At 40.3% G+C, this 25,996-nt stretch overlaps 1 protein-coding gene across 13 annotated transcripts in view; it reads right to left on the reverse strand.

Moving 5' to 3' along the window:
- The window catches only part of msi2b (musashi RNA-binding protein 2b), a 269,399-nt gene extending 250,342 nt beyond the window's left edge, over window positions 1-19,057 (reverse strand). For 6 of the 13 annotated variants that reach the window (XM_026182718.1, XM_026182723.1, XM_026182719.1 and 3 more), the window contains exons 1-5: window positions 18,812-19,056; window positions 18,422-18,462; window positions 18,015-18,096; window positions 17,302-17,386; window positions 8,078-8,119 (exon numbers count right to left, since the gene is read on the reverse strand). In XM_026182718.1, the coding sequence (XP_026038503.1) occupies window positions 8,078-8,119; window positions 17,302-17,386; window positions 18,015-18,096; window positions 18,422-18,462; window positions 18,812-18,873 (312 nt within the window). In that variant the 5' untranslated portion in view covers window positions 18,874-19,056. Of the gene's footprint in view, window positions 1-8,077; window positions 8,120-17,301; window positions 17,387-18,014; window positions 18,097-18,421; window positions 18,463-18,811 lie in introns of all 13 variants that reach the window. The other 7 variants (XM_026182716.1, XM_026182715.1, XM_026182712.1 and 4 more) reach the window with 3 other exon arrangements.
- Window positions 19,058-25,996: the final 6,939 nt, after the last annotated feature.

Below are 25,996 nucleotides of genomic sequence, written 5' to 3' on the forward strand. Positions count from 1 at the left end.
GTCTAGCTCAAAGAATATCAGTCTTAATCTGAAAGGTTGGTGCCCTGAAAAAAATAAATAAATAAAAAAATCAGGACAGCACATAAAAACTGAACTGTCAAACAACGTCAAAGTGAGAAAGAGCTATCTGGCGGACAAAATTCCAATATCTTGCACTAGAATGACAACTGGATCCAATCATGGCAGAACACTTCAGTGAGCTGGTCAGGCATCCTTCCAGTCCGACAGACACATCCAACTCAAAATGATCACACTTAAGCTTCACTTTTATAATTACGAATCAACTGTGGATGCAGTGCGGCTGCTGAATGTTTAAAACCTTACTCCTGGAAATGAGTCACGAATAAAGCTTTAAAAAAAAGAAGAAGAAGAAAAAAACAAGACAGATTTACAAAACACAACATGTTCTGTCAGGTTTTTTTTAAATAAAATAAAAAAATAATAATAATATAAATAAATAAGGACCAGTTAAATTCAACCTCAAAACTCCAGCTAAGTCGTCTTAAAGCAATATCACACGTATAGCCTTGATGTGTACTTATTAATACAAAATAATCATATACTCAGAGATCCTCCTAAAATTTCTCCCCATTCTTCCAGTAAGAAATGCTGCTATTATAAATAGCCATAGGTCTATTTGTAATAACTTCACACATCTTGACACCCCAGAGCCTCTCTTGCTGTGGGTGCCATATGTCACTCTTTGTTGTACCGATCCCAGACAGCATGTACAAAAGCAGAACCACAGGTGTAAATTTATTGAGAAGCAATGAGAAATCAAAATTGGATGGCAAGGTAACGCGTCTGACAACACAATAGAACTCATCATCCTGATTAAGCTGGCCGTCCCTTTTTAATTATTCCCCATGTTTCATTCGAACGCGATCTCAAAGAGGTCACAGTTAAAAAATTAGAAATGCCTTCTAAAGCCCCTCCCCGATGTAATGCCTTGGATGTGTAGAGACTTGAGAGGATGGAAAAAAAAGATGTTATTGTTAAACCATTTTTTTTTTCTTTTTAATTTACAAGACCTGCCGCATTATTGTAGAGCGCTAATATCCAAGAGTGCTACAGCTGAAGAGGCCCCAAGGTCAGTGATGCTGCTGCGTTGTGCTGACCAAAGCCACTTAGATTCCTGGTGACATCGTGATCAGAAACAACTGCAAAAGCAAATCCTAATAACTAGCTGCGGTCGATTGTTTTGTAACTACAGCAACACACAAAAAAAACATCGGACAACACTAAAGTCGTTTACCATACATATTTCAGGAAATGCATTGTTCCTTTCTAAGTACTTAAAGGCTATTTTCCAGGGAGCGAACAAAAGGTCTCCAGATGTTCTAAAATGTTTTTCCAGTAATCACAGTTTACCTTATTTCTGATCCTTTTTATTAGATTTATAAGCCCGAGAACACAGGTATAACACCGACCTGTGATGTATCTGCTCTGGTCTACCTAGTACATGTTGAACTTGTGTGTGCTTGTGTTTGTATTTCTCGTGGTACGTGTGTGTGTGTGTGTGTGTGTGCGCGCGCGTGTGTGTGCACAGAGGCTTTGATAAGAGGTCTTGAGAGGTATAGTGGAGGACCATGCCCTCCTCTCCTCTGCACGCCTCTCCTCTCTATCCTGGCTAGCAAGCTGTCCTCATTACTGTCAGTCAGCATCAGGTTTAGCAGTGCCAGGCTCCTGCACAGCCCTCTGTCCTCTCTGCCCTGCCAGCACTAGCCTGCCTGACGGCTGCCATTGGTAAGCATTGTAAGAGCCCCTCAATCCCCTAGAAAACCTAATTACTCTCCACCCGCAACCAAGGAGACCACAGCAGGAAAAAAAAGTGAAGCAGAGGAAAGAAGACTCGCACGCACGTACCCTCCATTTATAAGCGCAATAGCAATTATTCAAACAAAAGAAAATGCGTATTCGAATTATATTTGCAGTAAAATAAATAATAATAATAATTACACTAGCATTCACATTTACAAATCATTTATATTTCAGTTGAAGTATAAATATTGGTGGAAGGCATAAAGAAAGGAACACAGGATACATTTAGAAAGTGTGAAACATTAAAAGAAAAAAAAAAAGTGCACGAATCAAACTGAACATTGCTTTGACTACCCGTTAACTGGGTCACTCAGTTGGTGATTGTGTCTGACCACCAAACAAACAGTCATTCATATGACTCTGCTCTGGCCCCATTTTCATCTGGAGCAGTTCCACCGAGGCCACTGAAAGCAAAGGAGCTGACAGGTCAGGGATTTAAACCCATCTCCAGCTTCAGCACAGCAGCCATTACCACAGGGGGAAAAAACAACTCCTTGTGTCAACCTCCATCTGAGGAGGGGCTTATTCATGTTGGCTGCACATCTGCTTTTTTCAGGGGGTGACACAAGAGTGACAGCGAAGAATTCCCATCAAGTTGCTTGTCACTTTCCTGTCGTCTTGGTCAAAGTTGTCTTTGCTTACTATCGGACTGTCTCTTGGTCTCAGTGAGGAGCATTTAGTGTCAGTTGTAAAGCCTGATTTCAAAAGTGCATTTATTTCAAGAGATAAAGAAAATATTATTTTTCTTTCAGCTGGACATCTTGGTCACTCACCGGGATAAAACCTGTGCCACAAGCCTTGAAATGCAATGTCAGGTTTGGATAATAGCCTGCACAACACAACATTCGCTCTCTTTCTTCTACTCTGTGTGCTATCTGCACAGCAGAAATTGCTTGAAAAAGAAGAAGTCTAATAGGAAATAATGTTCTTTAACACTGAAAATATTTGGGAGGGCTCACAGTCATAAAGTGACGCTCACCAAAGATAATGATCCGGCATTCTGTTGCACGAATTACATTATAGACTTTTGTCCTTGAATATTCTTTCGGACTCGTGCAGCTGTGCAGATCTGAGTTGGAACGGGGAAGCTGGTGCTTTTAATAAATTCACAGGGACATTCAAAGGGGCTGGCAGCTACGGAGGTTTCATTTTCCCAGCAGTGAGCTGTGTCATTTAAAATAAGGATCATTTTGACAAGGGGAATATCATAATGCTAAATCTAGATCAAATAACTGAGCAAGGTGTAAGACTAGATTTACAAGGCCTTGTAATCCTGAAAGACTAAGACAGAAACGGGCACAGAAAGGGGAGGATGTAGCAGTGAGGAAGAATGATAGATTGAGAGATAAAATATTAAAAGAAAACAAGCAAAGGAGACAGTTTTGTTTTCAAATGTGGATATCAAACTACCTGTTTCCAATACAGTGTGTGTACATGTGGTCACAGCACAAATGGCCTGGGGAAGGGAATGCAGCTTTGTTAGTTGACTTCATTAAAACTTGAGTCTTGAAATTTCTAGAACCTCAACACACCTGGGAGGTTTTTTCTTCTGCAAGCAGCCACACAGAGCGCAAACAGTCCCTAAGAGAGATGTGTGGAACGCAGACAAGTGGAGGAGGTTGGTGCACTGGTCAATTTACCATTCACAGAAGAAAAAAAGAAAGAAAGAGGAAAGAAAAGAGGCAAAGGAAAAAAGGGAACGTGACGTGAAAAGACAGACAGGGAGACAAAGAAGGAGGCAAAGAGAAAGGGGGGAAACTCCAGCTGTCAGAGACAGGCCAGCACTAACAGAGGGCCGTCAACAGGGAAGCCACAGTCACAGCTGCCACAATCTAAAGTAAAATTCAGGACAGTGGTTTAATGGTGGATCTGTGTGATGCCCCTAAATGATCTCAACCAGTTTACTACCACAGTTACCTATCTTGCGCGCTGATAAAGCAAGCGGTTTGCAAATCTTGAGTTTCAGTAAAGAAAACTGCAGCGGCAAGCAAAACAAGCATCTCTCAAAGTATTGTCACAGTTGCTTATTTTGCAGTACACATTTCTTTTTTCATGCACAAAGATTCAACATCCTATAGACTCCCAGAGACGCACCGACTACCTGTTCTCAATGGCTTACATGGCAAATCCCTTTATGAGGTACAAGGGAAGGGTTACGCCCATTGCTCTGTAAATGGATGTTGCGCTTTCCTTTCATTTCCATAACAAGCCATCAGAACTCATCTCCCACTGAAGTGGCCACAGTCCCACTGGCAATTAAAATCATGCTGGGACATGCCATGGTTGTGTGTGACTCCACTGTGGGAAACAAAAGCACCGGCAGCAGCGGTAATGACGCCAACAGTTGAGTGGTAAATCTCGAGCAATGTCGGCAGAAGCCGTCTCTTTGATTTCTCCAGGAAACCCGGAGCGGGTCTCGTTTACACGTTTCAGTTTGAGCATTACTGCAAAATATCAAACGAGAAGATCGCATGGAACAGCATCAACTCATCTCTGTCTTCTTTACTGCCTTCTATATGCAGTGGCAGTACTGAAAAGGTGGGTGGGTTGTTGATAGTTTCTCTTTATTTTTCAGAGAATTTTCAATTTCTAAACAAGCCTGAAATTTAGTTGGGGAAAAATAGCAAATCTGAACGGCAGATTTAAAACTTTAGGGGTTTGCAATAGACTTTAAAAATCTATCAAGCATCTACACTGATAACGAGACGATTATGTAATACTATCTGTCTGATTAAACCCAAAAGGTTATTAATCAGTCCCATTTTACCTTCCCATTATTGTTGTTATTAATTAGAGCAGGATGTTTCTCCACAAAAAAAGAAAACCTCCGTTTCTTACACTTATCACATCTGCTAACTAATTTCAAGATGGAAATGTAGGCAAATATTTTTACAGTTTTACAGAAAACTATAGTAAGTGGTGATGAATACATTTGGTATTCGCATCCCTTGTTCAAAAGTAACCTCATTGCAATGCATCTAAAGTACGTAAAGGTGATAATAAAATCATTTCTGTCAAAAGGGGGCAGGGATAGCTCAGTAGGTAGAGTGTTGGCCCCATGATCGGAAGGTCGGTGGTTCAAACCCACCGAACGGCTACCCTGCGGTACCCCTGAGCAAGGTACTGTCCCTACACACTGCTCCCCGGGCGCCCAATGGCTGCCCACTGCTTCACTGATTGAATGGGTTAAATGCAGAGAGGAATTTCCCCAAGGGGATCAATAAAGTATACATAAAAAGGGAAACTACACGTTGAGAATTTGCAGAGAAATCGTGGCATTCTAAGGCTACTTTTAGCAGCCTATCTAACAAAGCCATGGCTATCCCCAGCCAGGCTAAGAGGAGACGAGGCATAAATGAATGTGCATAAAGCACTTTGCATCACATCATCATTGTTTAATCCTTTCATTCTCATCTGTCAATCATCCTCAGATGCAACCTAATCCCTGAATATTTGTGGACCGGTCTATATTGATACCTTTGACATGACTTGTAAGCACAGCTTCTATTTATAATACAAAATGTTCTTTTTAAGTCATGAGATAAGCTTTAGTTGGGTGACATTATTCATTTGTAATGTGGGTGCCAGTTTGCATTTCTTTAGCCTGTTTTCTTTGATTGACAGGACCTGTGGTTATCTCCCCTCTGTGCCCTTTACCAATATTCTGGTGCAGATAGTCACAAAACCCCCCTAAGATTACTCAAATCATACATATACATGATTCTCGAACGCTGGGTGGAAATCAGAAGGAAACAGTGCTCTGTGACTTACTCGTCATATCTGCAAAAAACTGACTCGTACAAACAAAAACAAAAAAGTCAACTGTCTTATTATGACAGCAACTTACATTTCATACAATGCTGACATTAGAAACACAAAGGTTTCACGTTTGTTCTTAAACGGGACAAATGAAGGCAAACTGATTTGTCGTACATGCTACGTCAGATATGAATCAAAATAAGGGCGTGTCCACTTTCAGGTACCCCAATAATCGTCTGTCGCTTTTCTCACTGTCTCTTGACACTTGGAACTGTCCGTGTTTGGGGGCAGTGTCAGTTATGCCTGCTGATACAAGATGTTTTTCCTGTGATCCTGTCATCCCAGTGCTAACACCTTCAGTTGTTTACAGTGAAATGTCCTCCGTGTTCACCTTCACCTCCTGCCTGTTTTCAGCATTATTCTACGTGATGTACATACTGTATAGAGTTACTATGCCGCAGCGTTCGGCAGCACGAGGTCATTGGCAGGGTTCACCTGTGAGGTCATTGCTAGCCGTGAGAAAATTAACGCTGATTGGTCTCGTCACGATTTGCTCCCCGAAGCTCGTGCCGCCGAGGCAACTGCCAAGACGAGCCTCCTTAAACAAATCCCTATTCCCAGGCAGGCACACAGCGGAGTTGGGGAAAAGGGACAAAAGAAAGTATCCGCCACAGAGAGAACTTTCTAAATGGGAAGTTCTAAATTAGACTTCTTTTAAAGGTCTTTTAAAGTACAAACCCATGCAATGTTAATCTATCTGGCTTAATCCCATTGCTTTAAGATCCTTTATAATCCACATTCAATACAGCCATTTCTCTCCTCTAACAAGCTTGCCCTATAGCCATTTTATAAATCATTGGTACAAGGTTTGTGTAGTGCCACAAATTCTGTTATGGTGTCATTACTTCACTGAGTTATGAATCACGCAAGGTAGAATGACAAATATGTTTAAGACCTGTAGAACTGCTCAAAATATTGTATTTCTGTGTGAGTCATGGCAAAAAAAAGTGGTATAATGCTCTTTTAAAAAAGATCAGCAATAACCACGACAGCAGTGGAGTTTCTGGTTCACTTAAAAACTGGAAGCATCATCAAACATCTGAGCTGTTTTACTGCACCTTGGACATTTATGAGCAGGGCTTACAGCAGACGAAGTTAAAGTGATATACTTGCCACACAAGAAAACAAGGAAACACTGGTAGTTTTTCAGCCATATGCCGATATCCTTAAGTCACCATGTGCTGTGGCTTTGAAAGTCTGCACTGCCAATTTCTTATTTGAAACCTAACCAAGTCTTTAACAATGCCTCTCTCTGATCCGGTGGAAAGGAGAAAATCTATTATCGATTTCCACCTGGTTTAGGTGGAAAAAGCCCTGATAGCGATGCTGAATAGCGCTACAGTGTGCTGTGCTATAGCCTCCACAGTAAAATCTGGGGGATGGTGTGAGAGGGCATGTCAACAAAGCCTTTGACTGTATGCCACAACACCATCTGCACATGCTGAATTTTTAATTGTCAATAGAACTGCTCAAGAACAGTAATCAAGAAGACAAAAGATAATGCGCATCATGAAGAGCCTGTACCACAGTTCCTGCGTGATTGGAGTTGGGCTTATTTTTTAAAATCACCCATTGTTTCAGTGCTAATTGTGAGAAATTCTACACGCATGCAACACAACAAAGATATTTCTTAATCACTTGTGATATTCAATCCCATTCAACTCCAGACCAACTCAACAGACTTCGAATTCAACCAGTAAATGCAATTCATCACTGTCACTGAAAAGTCACCAATCATCTCTCGCAAATTCAGTCAGGGTAATACAGGCCTGTTCACTCCAAAATATAATTCACCGTTCTGCATAATGTGCACCTTCAAAACCACATGAAAGGAAGGTCTTGATTCCACTTTCAAATAATCAGATTTCCTCCTTTCACCCAAATGTAAACGTTTCAACCAACAGCCTGCATTCTCTGCAGATATATTAGAGCCCGTCTCCTGTCAGTCATGACCCTGTCAAGTCAAGAGGCAAGTTGCCAAAGCAAGATGGTTTCACCACTTAGACTCTGATGCTTTAAACAGACAATAAAGCTTGATTTAATACTGCTGCAGACTAAAATCAGAAACCTCTGCTACAGGATTGTCATAATAAGACAGAGTTCATTTCAAAACATTTGCCACTGCAAACAGCTGTGATGAGGGATGAAATAAGCAAATCAGGATAAAAACAATGGAAAAATATTATATGGATAGAAAACAGTGGGGTAACACAGAAAATAACATAACCTTAATCATGCTGAAAATTTCCTTTAAGTCTCATGTTTTCAACTTTAATTGCTTTGGTGAAACAGCGCAGACAAGGTGAGAACAATGGGTGCAGACTATTTTTTTTTTATCTCTTCGTATCTGCTGTGTGAGCACACAAAATTAGGTAAGCTAGTGACATGAGACATAATCATTTTCTTTGAGCGGGGATAGTGACCAATTTATTCTTACCTTAGGCTGGGCGCGACGGGGAAAGGCAACCTTAGGATCAATCTGAAATGAGAAAAGAATAGCAAAATTGTTGTTAAAGGATAGGCTGGTATATCTTCGGGGTGAAAAGCACCGAACAGGTGTCCACAAAGGACCCCGGGGTGAAACCGCCACACTGCCGCATTTTGACTCCTTTAGACTCATTGAGAATGTAATTACTAGTACTTCAGTGGCGGTTGTACTATAATGGGTATTTATTATATGGCTATGATGTTGGATTATTTATTTATTTATTTATTTTTAAACAGGAACCCGCAGAGAATATTTTGATCTATGAATGCGTAAATCAAGAGGAAGAACAAACCTTTCTTTTTCAAATTGCTTGAATATCTCATCAATGGCTGAGAACTTGTGAACAATGATAATAATTCATCATTTTTAAGATTTACAGAAGCTTCATAATTAACATGTACTCTTCAAACCTAGAGTCGCCTTTAAGAGCTGACAAAGTTATCACAATTACAAATTAAAGTCAATATGAATAGAACAGCAAAACAGTAAAAATAACACAGAACGAAGCCATTTCTGTAAAACGGTGGTACCGCTACATTACTGTGCCTAATCTTTGACACAGTCGGGTTAAGGATAGGGTGACGTTTCACTAAAGGGCAGACTAGGTCATGGCTCTGGGTAGCTGACAGACTACAGAGATTGGTAAGAGAACAGTGTGCCACGGTTTCCCCCTGCTATGAAAAACTGCCACACACTGAAAATGAAGGACGCCGTCCCTTCTTTGTCCTCCAGAGATCCTGAGGTCTTCGTCTTTGTCTCCGCGGCAGCTTTAATCTCCATCTACGTTAAGGAGCTACTACCGGAAGTTGAAAACAATGTATAGGGAAGTGCCTGCTATGAAAGAATCATAGCCATAGAATCGATGTTGTTCAGCTAAACTACTGGCAAAGAGCACATTGATATATTTTTTAAATAAGGTTAAATCGTAGATGTATAATCTCAGTGACCAGTTCATTTGTAAACTGCAGTAAAAGAACCTGATTACTCAGTATATTAATCCCTACTGCAAAACAGCTTATCGTTTAAATTTACTGTTGGCCTATCAGCTAGCCTGGTTCCTTATAAATGATACAGGTGCACAGTTTAGTCCAGCAACTGGCTTTGTTTCCCGTCATGATTGTCACTAGGCAGACCAAAGCATTTAAAGAGAGCTGGCCAATATCACCGGCCTCATTACTCACTGTGGCAAATTATCTACAATTGATGGAGCTCAATGACACATTCTAGGCACAACACTCAGTGCACTGAGCAATGTACCATAGGAAACCACATATTAATTGCTGTAAATTACCATTTTTGTTTTTTAGGCCTAAATACTGGTGCTCCCAAATTAGCTGTCGATGCTGTATAGCAAAAACAAAGAAAGAACCCCCAGTGTTAAAATAAAGTTGGCGTGGAGACCAGCCACACCAATGTTCCGCTGGTCGTGGTCGCAGCAGAGGCCCGCTTTTATTTTAGGCAGGAATTGCTGATTGAATATGACAGGAAGAAAATGAGAGTCTGGGGCCGGTGACGCCTCCAGATATTGCCAAATAACTGGGAGGATGCGTCAGATCAGCCTGTTTCTCCATCTTGTGCTTGTTATCTCATTAGCTACATCTTCCTCATTAATTTCTCTGGTATAAAGGTATGTGGTGGGGGGGTCTCATCAACCTTGCACTTACAGTGAAGAGGAACTGTCTGAAACAGCAATGTCATCCTAAACTCTCATCGCCTGGATGCAAATTTGAATTTGAGGGGGGGAAAAAGAAAGAAAGAAAAAGAAAATCATGAAACTCTTCATGTTGTTCCATTTTGTGCTACGTGTCACACTGACATATTTACAATTACTATATCAATTCTATGCATTCCTACTCTCTCTGCACAGATGGATTTATTTAAGAAAACGATATCTCATCACGCTGAGGAAAACAATGGAAAGAAAACACGAGATGAAAATTCACCATCTGCACGGATCAATTAAGCCATTGAAACTGACTACATTTTAATCTGTTTGAAGGAAAACCATGATGTGCAATGTCACTGTCATCTTCTCTGTCAGTCTCACTTATTACTGTTATCTTTCTAAATCGGGTCAAAATGAGAAATGAATTCAATAACACCTGGGCACGGTAACTCTGCTTGTAATGAATTTCATTTAAAGATTTGTCTTAGCACTTAGCCCCAGGCATAACCAATTCAAACTCAATTATTTTGTGCACCCTATTTTAGCAAAGACAACACATTATGCTCTGAATACCAAAGTCCTACACTTGGTAATGTATCTTACTTTTTAAGCTTATGCAAAATATATCAAACCTCATTTTACCACACCACATAAACTAATTGTTTTTCTGTCCTGCTGAGAATTTCTATTCACTATGAAGCATTTGGTCTTGAACGTGCGCATGAGAACACTTTAACACAGCATGGAAAAATCTCATGTAGTCTGTTTAAAATTATATATATATTTAAATGATTACATGCAGAGAAAAACGTTACTGCATATTGCTTAAATCTCACTCAGAGCAACGCAACCAAATTGGGCAATGAGGCCTTATTAACAAATCCTTCTGTGAAATGTAGCAGTACCTTTTTAGGTCACAAATTATGACGAATAACTCCTCTGAGGAATTTAGAACTACAAGAAGAGGAGACAAGGCAATTGTTTCCCTTTGCTTTACATATTAAAGCTTTAGGTTTTCATGTAGGAAGCGTCTTCATACCTATTGGGCAGGAGTTACCCTTTGCACTGAATGCAGCTGTATCAGAGATTATAGTGTCTCAGTTTCACCTGATACTTCCTTCCTGAAACATATTTTTTTCTTATGTAACACGCATACCATCAGGCTTGGGTTGAGTGAACTTAATGTAAGAAGTGCACCTGTTTCAGTAATTTGACTCTAGTCTGTTCTAAACTTGCATGTTTTTTTAAGCAATAAAAAGATAAATGAATAATAGCTATTTATTAGTTTGTTTTTGCCTATGTTCTTGTTTGAGAAATGACTTTCCTTTATGATTTGTAGACAAATCTCTCTTACTGTGTCATTGCTTTCATCTTAATTTTACGACAGCTGGATGCAACAAAAATATTCGTACATTCTTTTGATTCTTGAAAGGAATTCTGGGAACAAATCATGAGATGGTAGATAAAATACGTCGAGGGTATGCAAAGAGTGTCGCTGTTGGGTAGAGGGCCAGAGCTCTGACTCAGCTCTAGCTATTTGGCTATCATACAGTAGCAACAGAACAACAACAACAACAACAAAAAAAACAACACTTCATTAACCCCCCTCTGAGAAATTTCTTTACTATGGAAAAATCACAAGCAATCTGACTTGGAGCTGAACGAACAATCTGCTTTAAACACAGTCGAATGGTCCGGGAGATATGACTACAATATTGTATTGTAATTGAAAACATGACTGTAACTGAAGGTGTAATGTGTTCAAATGTAAACTGTAATCAAAATGCAACCGTGAAAAACAACAATAATGTGCTCACCTATTTAGCAAAATCCAAATTTCTTTTTTTTTTTTTGTATATCGAACCAGAACAAATGTACATGCGTGTCAAATATCATTCAATTCTTTCTGAGACAAAGACAATGTATTTTTTTGTTCCGGGCTTTTATTATTGCCAACAACTGTTATCTTTAGCTGTATGTAGGATGCACAGTATGAGGTACTTTTTTTTTGCACTGATTCAATTACAGCAGCAGTACCTGTTATGTACAATTGACTGGCAAGCACTAATGTGATGTCATTTTCCATGGACCCTGCAATCAGAGTATATGTGCCTTTAGCAATGTGGGTGTCTCAGATGAATCGTAACCATCTAACCAGTGTGCACACTCGAGTTCACGAGAACCAAGAGGCTACAGTGTCGTGCTAAAGATGCACTACTGGTGACGTACCTCACGTAGCAGTAATCTCCAGTGAAACATCTTTTGAGTATGTGCTCACCTTAGAGACCTGGCATCACCCTCACAGGACCCTTTCTTCAAATTACGTTTAGATACACCTTTGTAATATGATGCAACATGATCTCACGAAGAGCAAAAGTGGATTTCCTCAAGACATCATACAAGCAGATACGTCAATGTAATAAATGAGAACAGACCAGAAGGAATCCCCCCCACCAACCCTGCCCCATCATCTTTTTATCTTCCGCAGCCGTTTACTTAAGGGTCTCTGAGGGCTGCTTCTGCATGCGACTGTGGGAGATCAGGGCAGAGAAACAGCACATATCTTAAGTTCACATCTTACAAAAGGATTTCATATATTAATGCAGCTCCTGGGTAAACTCTCTTCCTCTCTCTTAAGACATATCTACGCTAGCATGATGATGTGGTGTTTAAGCTAAAAGGAAAAGCCTTATCAAAGCTTGCAGCTTCTCTCAATAAGTGTGTGAGCAGGTCCACAGGTGTGCGTGTGTGATAGCAATAGAATAGACAAGAAATTACAACATAAATGTTTCATATCTGTGCTGTCAATCTCTGCTGACTTTCGCCGTGGAATAACACCACGAAAAGGCAGTTTGTTATGATCCTCAAATCAGTAATGAGAATTTTACCGTCATGCTCAACAAGCAAATTGGCTATATATTTTTTTTTAATATATTTTTTTTACCTCTTAGAAATATGCAACAGCGTTACGAACATTAGCCACGTTTGCTGGTAGTAGCATAAAAATAACACTACCGCTTTGACAAACCTCTGATGACCTGTAGGAGCGGACATGAGACAGAAACAGATACAGAAAGAACTAATAACGCCTTCAGCCATAATTAACCGCGGAAGATGGAGCACCTGCTATACTTAAACAAGAGCGAGTCAGTTTAGCTCACTGATTTGACTTTACTTCCTAACCCTATCTGATGAATGAAGCTCAGATTTGTCTGGAACAGCTGCTCTTCCCTGTCCTTTCTCCTCATTTGCTCTTGGGCTGTTTTTTTTTTTTTTTTGGCTTCTCCTAAACCTCAAGCATAGGTTGACCTAAGGGTGACTTTATAAAGGCTGGATTTACCCAAGACAAAAAAAATTAAAAATAGATTCCGGGGGTGGGGGGGTGACTACATATATCATTGGGTTTTACTGGTTGAAGTGAATTAAGCTCAGAAACCCCAAACATGGTATCACACCATCAAATCTTACATTAAAAAAAATAAACCCATATATGCCTTTGTAACAACTTCACATAAGAATAAAAGATTTATATCGCTCAAATCAATATACTGTTATGTCTGAGATAAAAATTGATGATGTCCTTCTTCATACAGGCCTGACTTGAAACATCTTCAGCAACAGATGCTCTGAGTTGTACATTTATAAACTGAACAAAGCATCATGAAAAATGGTAAATATGTTCTGAATTACCAGCATGTGTGTTTTGAAGCCCCCAGGCTTTGCTTCCCCATATGTCTCATTCACATTCATTCTAGGCTAGAGTGTTTTCATAACCGGACAAAAAGTAGAGCACACAGTCAAAAGAAAACATTAATACCAAATAAAGAAGCATATGAAACCAGCGTTGGTGTGCCTGTCTTCTTTAAGTTGGGAGTAAAACTGATTCTATAGCACTCCTGATCTCAACACTAGGGAAATTTTATGTTTAAATCAAAGTGGGGTTTGCAGTTGATCTAAAAGTACATCAGACTAAATAAAATACCATCTGCGTTTGTGTTTGTGACACTGATGTAATACTGAAAAAATATTAGATTTAAAATAACAGAGCTAAAAACATCCATATGATTTTGGCTTTACACTTTCACTACACAGCTAATACGACCTAACTTCCTGTCATTGCACCTTCAGCCATTCTGACTTTTTTCCAAGGTTACCGAGGACAGACAAACCACTAAGGATTCGTTCAGGCACTGCAAACGAGGGAGACCTGTATCAACCCAACATCTGCAAACACATCAAGACCATCCATATTTGCTGGACCGGTTCATTTTTCCCCCATTGCCACTGAGCAACTTTCTCAGAGATATGATAGATCCTAATGCAATGCGATCTTGATAGTGTGAATGTTAAGATATACAACAGCACCGCAGATACAGCGCAGTGACTAATGGTGAGAAAGACGATACAGACAGCCGCCTTAGGTTTGTAATCTTCTACTGCACACTGACGGGTAAACAACAGCACGTTAGCAGCTGGGAAATATAAATGTCTGCATGCATTTGAGTCAGCAGAATCGTTGGTTTGTCAATTATGCCGTCAAACACTCAGCCAGTGATAAAAATGTCCAGCAAGAAAACACAAACAAAACAACAATCTGCTACACTTTATTTTACTAAAGCTATTGATTACCTCCATTATTACAGGATTTTCAGTATCATCCATATTTTCAGATTTATGGGTGCGATGAAAAACTACAACGCCACCAGCAACAAGAGGCGAGTATGCAAAACAAAACTGGCTTCTTTTTTTTTTTAATATAGTCGGGGTCCCTAAATGATTATCTTATGCTCTTACAGCCCGGCGGATTAAGAGTTAAGACATCGACCATGCAATCACAAAACTGCCTGATCGAGTCTGGCCAGGTCTATCGCCTCATTTCCTGTCAGCTGTCTATTGTATACTATCTAACAATCAAGGGGGAAAAAAACATCACCAAAATTACTAAAATAATTCACTTCCAAAGCATAATGATTTCACACAGGCCACTATTCAGGCTTAATGATGATTCAATGTCAGACTTTAAAATGTCACCATTCAGTTCTCGTGCATTTCAAATCTCAATTATAAGTGTGCCAAATGTGATCTAAAGCCTACAATACGTGTGACATAATACCACTGTTTGTGTGCATATCTGTAGCCAAAGAACAAAGTGTATCCATAACTTGCTATACAGACATGCAACAGATAACAAGATTTAGTGTTGCTGCACGACAGTTATTATACTTTAGCAGAGCAAGAGAAAATACTATTTAACTCAATTATTATACATAAGAGGTCCCACATTGTTTTAATAATGGGATTAAATTCTGCCTACAAATAGTCTAAATATTACAATCTAAAAAAAAAAAGAAAAGAAAAAAAAAAAGAACCAACCGATTTTTCTTGTGGGCAAAAAAAGGAGCTTTTTTGCAATCAAGAAATCAGCTGTAACACAAGTGGTTTGAGACTGCAATTTTAACAGGTCATTAATGTAATCCCATGAATATTGTAACATATGTTAGCGGTATTAAAAATACACAAGAAATTAAACTGTTTCCTGCTGGCACTGCTCTCAAAGTGCCTTTGGGCAAGGCAATTAAAGCAACAACTGCTCTATTTATCAGACATCAGTAATAGACTGCTGCAGCACAGGCCAACTCTCAGGTGTAAGCATATATATTTACGTGCTCTCCTCCGTTATTCATACCCCCCATGACCTTTGCTGTAAATATATATGCTGTCAAGCTGTCACAAAGCTGCTCATTCAAAATGTCAGACTTGAAGTTATCAAACTGCTCTAGATTCTGCATCAAAGTATGTTTATATCTCCAACCCTTCAAGCAGCCCCCGTAAAGTGCTTCTAAGTATTCCCCTCTGAAGAGGTTCTGCAAGTTTTGCAATGTCATCGGCCTGACTTAACGGTCATTTTAATGCTAAAAAACCTTGCCCTTGCTCTATAGTTGCTACGTCACAACATAACCCCACCGAGTGTCCTTGTCTCCCTCATTTGCATAACACAGTAACAGAGCTGATAGCAGTGAAGACATAACAAATAAACACTAAGCACGAGGTGAATGAGAGATTACCGGAAACTTAAAAAAAAAAAAAAGCATAACACAAAATATCTAATAGGCTGAAGAAAAAAAAAAAAAAAAAAATCACACGCACTAAAAAATTTTAAGTACAAGTGTGTGTTATGTGCCTTTTTTGATGAAGGCAAATTGCTTATTTTTAGACTAACAGAAAAACGAAGAATCAAACCTCCACCGATGAGCTGAAAACTGTCCAAAAAAGCTCCCCAAAAATAATGACAATAATAATGATTATAAAAAGAATATTCAAAATAATAATAATAATAGCAATAATATGAGCAGCCACATTATTACAAACCTCGCAGCTTAGAAAAAATTGGAAGGAATATAAAGTAAGGTCTGCCACCCAACAAACAGCAGGTTTCTCAGCTCTGTGCCAATCACACTCAAGCTCAGGAATGAGCAGTGAATTCTTACATTTACATTACTTGCCTTATCCTACGCAGACTTGTAGATTGCACATTATTATACACTGCTACCTGAAGTATAATCTATTTATCTTCCAAAATCCTTAAAAAAATATTTCCTCCCAGTGTAAAGTTGGCTTCAGCCGAGGGAGCGCGCACAGTACATTTCCTCGATATGCACCATTCCATTACTGTAACTATTGCTGGCATATCTGGATTCGATAAAATATAATTGCAGCTGAACCATATCTAATCCAGCGCATCGTATAAGCTTTAATTATTCCTCTGGTGACGAATTTCAACAAATTTCAGAATGCTTGGCAGTCATTAAACCTAAGTGCATGAGTGTATGTATATGTGCACTGGATTAATGACCTTACTTAAGTAAATCAGAAAACTCTTTAAAAACTACACATGCACTCTTAAAGTATTTGACACGATACTCCTGACTGATTGTTACCTCACTAATGCATTTATGTATTCTGATTATCATACATTACAGTAATTAGTTTGAATATACTGGCAGCTTAAAAATGTATTAATTTATATTTAATTTGTTTAATCTCTAATATAGGGCTTAAACCTTTCAGACTCAAAGTATCTGCTAATCGGGCACGATATGATACAATATCTGCTGGATCAAACAGCAGCAAGGCAGCAGTCCTGAGACAGCACGCCCTTGTGTGTCCACATGAGATATAGGCACACTGCCACATGTGGCTGCAGCAAAGAAGGGGGCGTGTCTGGCCCCATTCAGCCAGAGAAGTAAAAGTGAACACATGTAATATTCACCCCAGAGTTGTGTTTTATTTTATTGCCAGGCTCTCTGTGGAAGAGACCAGCACACATTTAGCCACTGTGCGTGACCTTGATCGACACAGCCTGTCAACCTAAGAAGTGTCCCCCCCCCTCGCCTACCGCACCACCCACAAGGCCCTACTTAGGCAGTAAAAAGTCTCAGTTGGCAGAGCAGCGTAAACACAAAACGTGAAATGAACTCTGGTGTAAGAACAAATGAAATCAACTCACCGTCTTTGAGTCTAATTCGTGGTGTTGTTGAGCTAAGACTTTATCTACACTGGCAGCATCTGTAAATGTAACAAACCCAAATCCTCTGCAAAACAAAGACACAGAGAGGACAAGAACAGAAGTGTTAATAATAATTTAACATTGCATACATATTAAAAAATTACACCCCCACCCCTTGCAAATATAAATTTAACATGCAACTTGCAAATAATAAACCTGCATTAACAGTGTGAACAACAATCCCTATGAGCCACAACAACATTTCTCTGCAAATATACATTTCTAATCCAGATTACGACCAGTCCTGTGGCAGATTTTGGGAAAAGCAAAAACACAAAAAACAAAAACAAAACTGAGGACAGTGCTCATCATTATTTGCTACGTTACAATATGAGGCGACTAGACACACACAGCAAAAAAAAACAAACTGTGGTGCAGTCACAAAGTCAATGTCAAATTGCATTCGGCCGCAGCTTTACAGCAGTGAGCATTTAAGCTTATCTGGCTTGCTGTGAAACCACACGCAGGCGCGCGCGCACGGGGACACACACACACGTACACACACAGACATACGCGCGCGGGAACACGAACACATGGGCGCGCGGGCACACAAAACACACATACACGCTGGATTAAACACTGAGCACGGTCAAAGTAAAGCGATATCGCTATGTGCACTGGAAAGGGAAAAGTAAGAAAAGCCCTGTATTTACCTTGAACGTTTTGTCGTGGGGTCTCTCATCACCATACATTCTCTTATTTCTCCGAATTTACTAAAATAGTCTCTAAGGCTGTCTGTGAATAGAGAGAAGAAGAAAAAAATATGTCGGGTCATTTTGACAGAAACATATGGACATGCTGTTGTCACTGTATTTCAAAAATACCCCGCGATGCGCATAGGGGTCGAATAGAGGACTTCAGATGGACGGAGATCAAAAATAACATCGTGCGCACACACTACTGAGATATCCCATACAGTACACTACTGCACAGTGCACATTCGCACATACACCGCCGCCAGCAGCTACAGCGAGCACTCAGTCACAGCGACAGAGGGGGGAAAAAGAAAAAAAACAACAAGAAATGCTGGTTACGATGTAAAAGAGAGTAACAGTCTCACCTGGTGAGGTTTGCCAGCTGAGGCCACCGATAAACATTTTACTGTAAGGGGAAAACACAACAGAAGTGAGTCCAGATGTCAGTTCGGCCATTTTGACGACTAACTACTTCTAAAAGCGACCTTAAAGGATAAAGGAAGACTATGAAAACACATTCGCGCTTAGTAATTACACTCTGGCTACATAAAAGGGGCAGGCCACTCTTTGCTACGGAGCGGAGGTCTTTTAAAACTGCATCTGGAAACAGACCCGTGCCCGGTTTAAGTGCGTACTGTTGGGAGGGGGGTGCGGGAGGGGGGACGAATCCAGCACGGCAGTCGAAGTCCTCTCCAAGATGTTGTAACATGAAAAAAAATCGTACCTAAGGATTAAATTTAGAAATATATCCTTACCCCGGGTCATGTTGTGAATCATTTAGGCTTCCGGATGTGGCTTGACTCCCGTCTCCTTCCATATCTATTCCAAACTATAGGCTGGGACTACAGTAACAGTGACAGACACGCACAGATACGGCAGGAGATATGCAAAGCCCCGCTATGAGAATATTACTGAGCCGGGAATGAAAGCGTCACACGTGGGATCAGCTCAGCCCCCTGCTCCCTCCTCCCTCTCTCAGCATGCTCTACCTTGGCCCACAGGGGGCGGAGCCTGGCTCTGTCACCTAACCAATCCAATTGACGTCAATTCAGGCAATCTGCAAACCAATCCTCCGATTTGTCATTTAATTAAGCAATAAGCCACTAGAGGTGAAAGTGGCTTATTGCTCTTCTACGCCAGTGGACACATAGCATGAGAAATGTTATTTTTAATTAATACTGTTTACAAATTGTTTTACCACTGAAAGGTAAGGCTTGCAAAAGCAAAAGCGACATGCAGACATTATTTTTTTGTTCTTATTAATTACAACCGTTTGTTATTCTTCCGCCGTGTAATCTAGTGCGCTAGAAAGACGTAAAAAAGTGGGACAGTCACTATTTTAATAATAAAACATAACATATGGTCGCGACTTTTAAGTGTCTACTGAGAAATAAGCAGGGTTTAATTCGACAGGGAGCAGCAAAGAGTGTGGTCTAAGTGTAAAATAAGTATTGTGCAGGTGCACGGGGGCATCATTTTTTTCGAAGTGAAGAATATTTGAGCGCCAATAACTGAATAATATAAGTATAATAAATGTTCCCGGTGGCCAGATTCGTCTTTGCAAGATGATTTGTTATACATTATTACTACTAAGATGTCAATATAGTTATTTTTAGTTGATGCATTAAAATTATTGACGTCTTTGCAAATGGACCCTTCAGACATGATCCATGCAATCCTGCTGTACAAGCAAACAAGCAAGGTTGTGCTCACATGTTATAATGTTTTTAAAAAATGCTCAAACGAGGCTCAGAATAGGCAAAAAAATCTGAATTTAAAACGTGTTTCCAGGAGGGCTTATTTAAACATGTTCCAGAGGCTCTTCCTCTTCTCTGAGGAAGAGCCTCTGTAGCTGATGGTGGGGTCTCACCTTCAACTACTACATTCATTACTACAGCCAACAAAGAAATTTTCCCATGGAGATCAATAAAGGCTTGTATCCTTACATACAGTGATGCAATTATAGATCCATCCACGTAGATAACCTCTAATGAGCTACTAGCCCTGCTCTCTGTGCAGTGTATGTGGAGATAAGCTTGCTCTGCCCCCTCATGACCTTGAAGAAGGTGATGACAAAGCAGGCTAAGAAATTAAGAATAAATGAGTGCAAAAGACATTTTTAAGATATTTTAAGATATGGGCCTATGCATTAATTGCGCAACGTGCTATCAATAGAACACAATAAAAAAATACATGTCCAATCTGTTTCAGTTATATATTATACATTTGTCTGATTGCTGTTCAGAGATGTCAAGCTGACAATATTAAATGACCGCAGTTTTCATTGATATGAGCCAAGAAGATGCCTCATACTCTCTGGGAAATGACTAGCTATCCTATTTTATTATTCACAGTCAGTGACTTTTTTTTTTTTGAATAGGCCTGTCTTTGCTGAGTGTTCAGGGTTCTACCAGAGGGAATTTCTTATCTGGCCAGGCAGCATGTTTTTGAAACAATGACTTAGATAAAACCCAAATAACAACACTTTTGTCAGTTGAACAGCTATAAGTCTGTCATTAGTTAGGGGACTCTCCACATTGCAGCTGTCTGTATCTCCAAAACAAAGGTACGAAAGCAAATGCCAGTAATTCCTTGTAGTATGCGAGTGTCAAAGAAAATGGAAATATGACACCTTGTGTGAAAGACTATTACTTATTATGCCTTATTTGCACCATTGTTTTTGTCCCATGCCATTTGCTGATGCATTTATGATTGCTTTACCGTTGTCATATGCGCAGCGGTCTCCTGAAAGACGTGCCTGAAACGTGAGTGCAAGAAAATCGCATCCACCCAGCAGCTGAACAGAGGAAAAGTTAGCGGAGGGTGGGTGGTTGGGTTATAAATTGATGTGGAATATGAGCTCGGAGGAACAACGGGCTTAAAAGCCCCATCACAAGGTGTGCAAAAATCACAGTGGATTTAACACATGAAGAGCAACTTCTGTTTCATGCTCAAACAAAAACACTGGAGGCCCGGGCTTCACGGTGCAGTTGTGAATTATTCTGTTTTGTGAACAACAGCATTATTGCCTTTCCATCCGCGGTTGTTACGGCATGAAGAGAGGCGAGTTAAATGTGACAGAAAAGGGTACGGCGGGTGTGCTGTTTTGCAACGTCTCATCGATCCATTGCCGACCAGATTTGGCGCCAAAGCAACCTGTAAGCAGACGAGCCGAAATCCTTTGGATCTCCGTGGGGTAACGCTCACAGGGGGTTTCTGTGTCCAGATCTTTTTTTAACACTCAGTGAAGGAAAAGCACATATAGATTGTTTTAAATTGAACAGTGTTCTCCTTTAATCGGAGCAGCCAGCACCGCCTGATGAAAGCGCCTAAAATGTTTGTAGCTCTTTAAGCAACTTGACAGCAGTGCTTTTGGAGCAGCTGAGTGTTTAGTCGTGGGTGAGGAAGAAAGAGAGGGGTTATATCCTGCAACAAAGTGGCCTACGTGTGAACAAATTTCCTTGAAAATGATGCCGAGCAGTGGTTCCATTACTTGGGCGCTCACGTTATGACAAATAGAAAGGAAAACGGGAAAAAAAGAAGAAGGTTGAAGCAGTTGAAGACGCTTTGATTAACGCAGGGACAAAGTCTTTTAAGATATATTTGCATCCTGCATGCTTTGAGCTCATCGTCATTTGCTGGAGCTTCAAGGGCAATTCAAGATTTCTTCAATCCTGCATTTGCATTGGTGTAACTGTTCAGTTCTGAAAGATGAACAGCTTCTCAATAGAGAGCAAATTCAGCATGCGAAGGGAGGAAAAAAAAGAAAGAAGAAGCTTGTAACTAACCGAGCCTCTGCATAAAGAGTGGAGGATTTGGGGATTGAGAAAGAAGTAAACTTGATAGTGTGTGAAAGAGCTGAGGGGGGAAAAGAAAGTGAGAGAAGCAACAGACTCACTGACAGTGTTATGAGATGCTGTTTTGAGAAGAGGCATCCTGTTTCCTGTTGCAGTAATCACTTTACACCCTCAGAAGCTTCACTTGACCTTGGAGAAATTGTTCTTCCATCATGTGTAACCCCTTTCTCCACCAAGATATCTATGTAAAAAAATTCTTTCAGATTTCAAAGAGGCTTTTTTTTTGCCACAAACACCAGGAACGACATCTAATACGGATGTATTGAAATTGAAACTGTAAGTCTGTGGGGCAATTTTTTTTTTTTACATGTGAGGTTCACCACATGTTATTTAGCCTGCATGTTTTGCGAATAAAAATCAAAAGACAAATCAAAGCACTTTCTGTCTAACAGGAATTTCTTAGGGAAACTATCCAGACACATCCTAAATGTGTTTAATATTATCCTTTGGATCTGGTGAATGATTTCATATTGATCACTGTGGATTGGGTGCTTTTCTCCAGAGGGCCTATTACAGTGGAATTCAGAATCCCGAGGAAAGCTGTGGAGAAGGCTGCAGATGTGAACAAATTGTCTCCCTCTAGTGTCCTCTCCTCTGTGCTTCTTCTTCTTTGCTCGGCTTAAGTACCTCTCAGGCAGCAGGGAGAGGGCCAGACTGAAACATGCATAATTGACAGTCCTATTTCAGGAATTAGCCACCCACCAAACTCTAAACTACCTCTTTCATCTTGCCGGGAATAATTTGGCATCTTCTGAAGGTCCATTTCAGCTGGCTAGGATTAACCAGTGGTCCACTGATTGATTTAATGAGTAAAATTTCTGTTCTCCACATTGATTTGTATGTCTCTTCAAAGGTGGTTTGTGTGTAAACCCTGTCAACTGATCACGATTTGTGAGGATTACCGGGCTTGTGTCTCTTTGTTAGCACACAGAGAAAGTGTTAGAAGTCAGATCAGTAGGAAGGATGTTCTGGTGATGAGTGATTTCTCTCCCCCATTATGCCTTCTGTAACCACACAGATGAGTTAATTAAGCTGTGCCAGAGGCTACGCACTAGCATTCCAGGTAGATGGGCCACAGCGATATTCAGAGACATTGCATATAAAAAAAAAAGAACCTGTAATATTTACTTTGAAGTCTTTATGCATATAAGGCTGCCCTAATGCTAATTTGGCTGGCAAATTCTCAAAAAATACCCGCTTAGCACCTGCAGAACCTCAAAAGTCCACTGATTATTCCCTTGGAGGTTACAAAAACTGTTCTAACTGTGTGTGAACAGAAGATCCTCCAGTGCGTTTTCCCCCCAGAATCACCTCCATTAAAAGTGAGCTCCACGAAAGACAATTTGCATTTTTCTGACCCTAATAGCCCACCCTTTTGCAACTGGGTCTCTTTTTAGGCCGATCAGATTCCAACACAAGAGGATGATGACGACGTCATTTACCTGCTCCACTGGGCTGGGAGATAAGCTCATGCCCCTGCTGCTCCCTGGAATGTTCTGGCTGCTGTTTGTAGAGAGAGAGCTGTGTCTTACAGATGATGACAAATGGCATAAAAGCACCACAAGGAGCAATCCTATTACCTGTACAGTCAGCAGTAGGAAGAGAGGTGTGTGTGTTGGCCTTTTGGAGAAGAGATGGACCATCCCTGATTTCTCAGAAACCCATTGTGAAGCTGTTAACTTATGCTTTACTCAGCTGGAACCTGTTTTAAATCAAAGTTAATATTTCTAAATCTGTATGAGATATTTTTAACGGCATTTTCCTTTGCTAACGGACAACACGGGAAGCCTGTGGATGACTGGACTGATGGACTTCACCCATGTTTATCCACTTGTACTTTGTTTATGTGTGCCTAAAACATTTTTAGAAACCTCACAGAGCCTGAGAATGGTAACCAAGCCTCTCTGGCTAAGTGTTGCTCTCTGTCCTTCTGGCTCACTCTCCGTTTATTTAACCAGCCTTTTCACTCCTGTTTCCTTTTCGCATTCTTTCTTCTCTAACTGGCTGCCACCATATATTCTCTCAGTTGCCAACCACTTCCTATTCTGCAACCACTGACCTTAACACTGACCTTGCCTTGTCTGTGCCACTGAGATGAGAGAGAGAGATACCATATCCTTTGCTTCCCCCTCACTATGCTGCGAGGTTGAATTTTGCCTGTCTCATCAGTCTTCCGGCTGCTGGAGTACGCCTTGTTATTTCTTCCAGATTCCTACACATTTCGCTTTTCAGCTGATCAGACTGGAAAACATTGCTCTTGGCTCAAAGACATGCTGGGCCTTGGCATACACAGTAGACCCAAGCCGTCAATACAGATTAGCTTTATCAGATAAACTTTATCTGCTGCGTTTGAGCGTCCTTTGGTTGGGTACCAGCCTAATTCTGGGCTACGATTGATACCGCGACTCTAAGGAGATCAAAATTGGCAGCCATTGTTTTTGCCATAAGCAGCCTGCTGCTGGCTTTTCAAGGTGGATGATTCTGTGCATCACTGGTAACAAGCCTGTTTTTCTCTTTGTATTATTTGGTGATTAAACATGGCATTCTGGGTGGAACTTAGAGGTTAAAAGAGAACACTCCAAACAGTCTCCATTTCTGACCGATTCAAAAACTTGCTTGCACATAAAGCTCCCAGTTAAGCTCCAAATTCTGTCATGGTAGTATATCTATCTATCTATCTATCTATCTATCTATCTATCTATCTATCTATCTATCTATCTATCTATCTATCTATCTATCTATCTATCTATCTATCTATCTATCTATCTATCTATCTATCTATCTATCTATCTATCTATCTGTGTGTGTGTGTGTGTGTGTGTGTGTGTGTGTGTGTGTGTGTGTGTGTGTGTGTGTGTGTGTGTGTGTGTATTCTTTCTTTCTAAAGGTCCCTGAGAGCAGTCTTTGCCACTTGCAGGCCAGTGAAGGACACAATCCTTCTAAGAATAGTCTCTAACTACGTTTTGGCATAAACATTCATATATGTCGCTTCACCACAAGAGGGCGCTAAGAGCACATGACAATAAGAGCTCATGTCACTTTGACCTGATGCATAATGATAGTTCTGTTGATTGCAAGTTTCCTATTTTATGTGCGTGTGTGCTTGTGTGTGTGTGTGTGTTTCTTTTCTATAAGCAGTGTGTCTAAAAATCAAATAAACAGCAAGAAATCACCACCACCTACTCCGTGCCTGTGTGACCTCACTTACTTAAAGCACAGACTGTATTCATTTTTCAGTCTGGACTGGGAACAGCTAAAAGGCCCAGCTGCTTTCTCTGAGATTTTTTCTCCTTGAATCTCAGAAAAAGGTGGTTCAGTAACAAGCTAAATAAAAGAAACTCTTAGCTATGTTGGCTTTGTAACTTTCTATAACACAAGAAAATAGAGTTTTCCAGCAACAAAGACAAATGAAGTCAAAACTGTTTTTGTGCACTCACAGTGACTGCTTGCTATGTGATGTATTTCTAAAGCCTTTCTGTGAGGCCCTGTCTGAACCCATTCATATACATATAAAGCTGATATAAACTAATTGTATGGGAACACAAGAGGGCAGTACAATAAAGCACGCTGTGGAGTGAAGTCTCCGAGTGTGGCTGAAAGAAAGAAGCGAGCTCACTCAAAACAAGCCTGGGTGGTGAGATGAAGAGGGGAGGCAGGGCAGCAGTAAATGATGCTAGCCTTCTACACCTTGTCAGTTATTAGGAGAAGGCAGAGGAGAAATCTGACATTACTTTGTGAAGTCTACAGAGAAAATAATTGGCTAGAGCAGGCCAGCACACTGGCAGCTAAAGTACCTGGAAGGGATGTTTTAAAGTCCCACAGCTAAAGGGAGCCAGAAAGATAAAAAAAAAAAAAAAGAAGAAGAAGAAAAAAAGAAGACATATAAACTCAAAATCAAAAATTCAGCTCACACTACATCCACACTATGGATTTTTGTGTTCCAGCTTTATAAAGCAGGGCTGCAGTGTAAGATGAGTTAATATTTCACACGGGCACAAGTGAAAATAAACTGAAGACAAGAATGGAAAAGAGAGCTCTTTCTGAACCTCGAATCATGCTCTCTGATAATCAGCCCACAAACCA

This window comes from Astatotilapia calliptera, chromosome 10 (genome assembly GCF_900246225.1).
Source record: "Astatotilapia calliptera chromosome 10, fAstCal1.2, whole genome shotgun sequence".
In the NCBI taxonomy this organism is placed as follows: Eukaryota; Metazoa; Chordata; class Actinopteri; order Cichliformes; family Cichlidae; genus Astatotilapia; species Astatotilapia calliptera.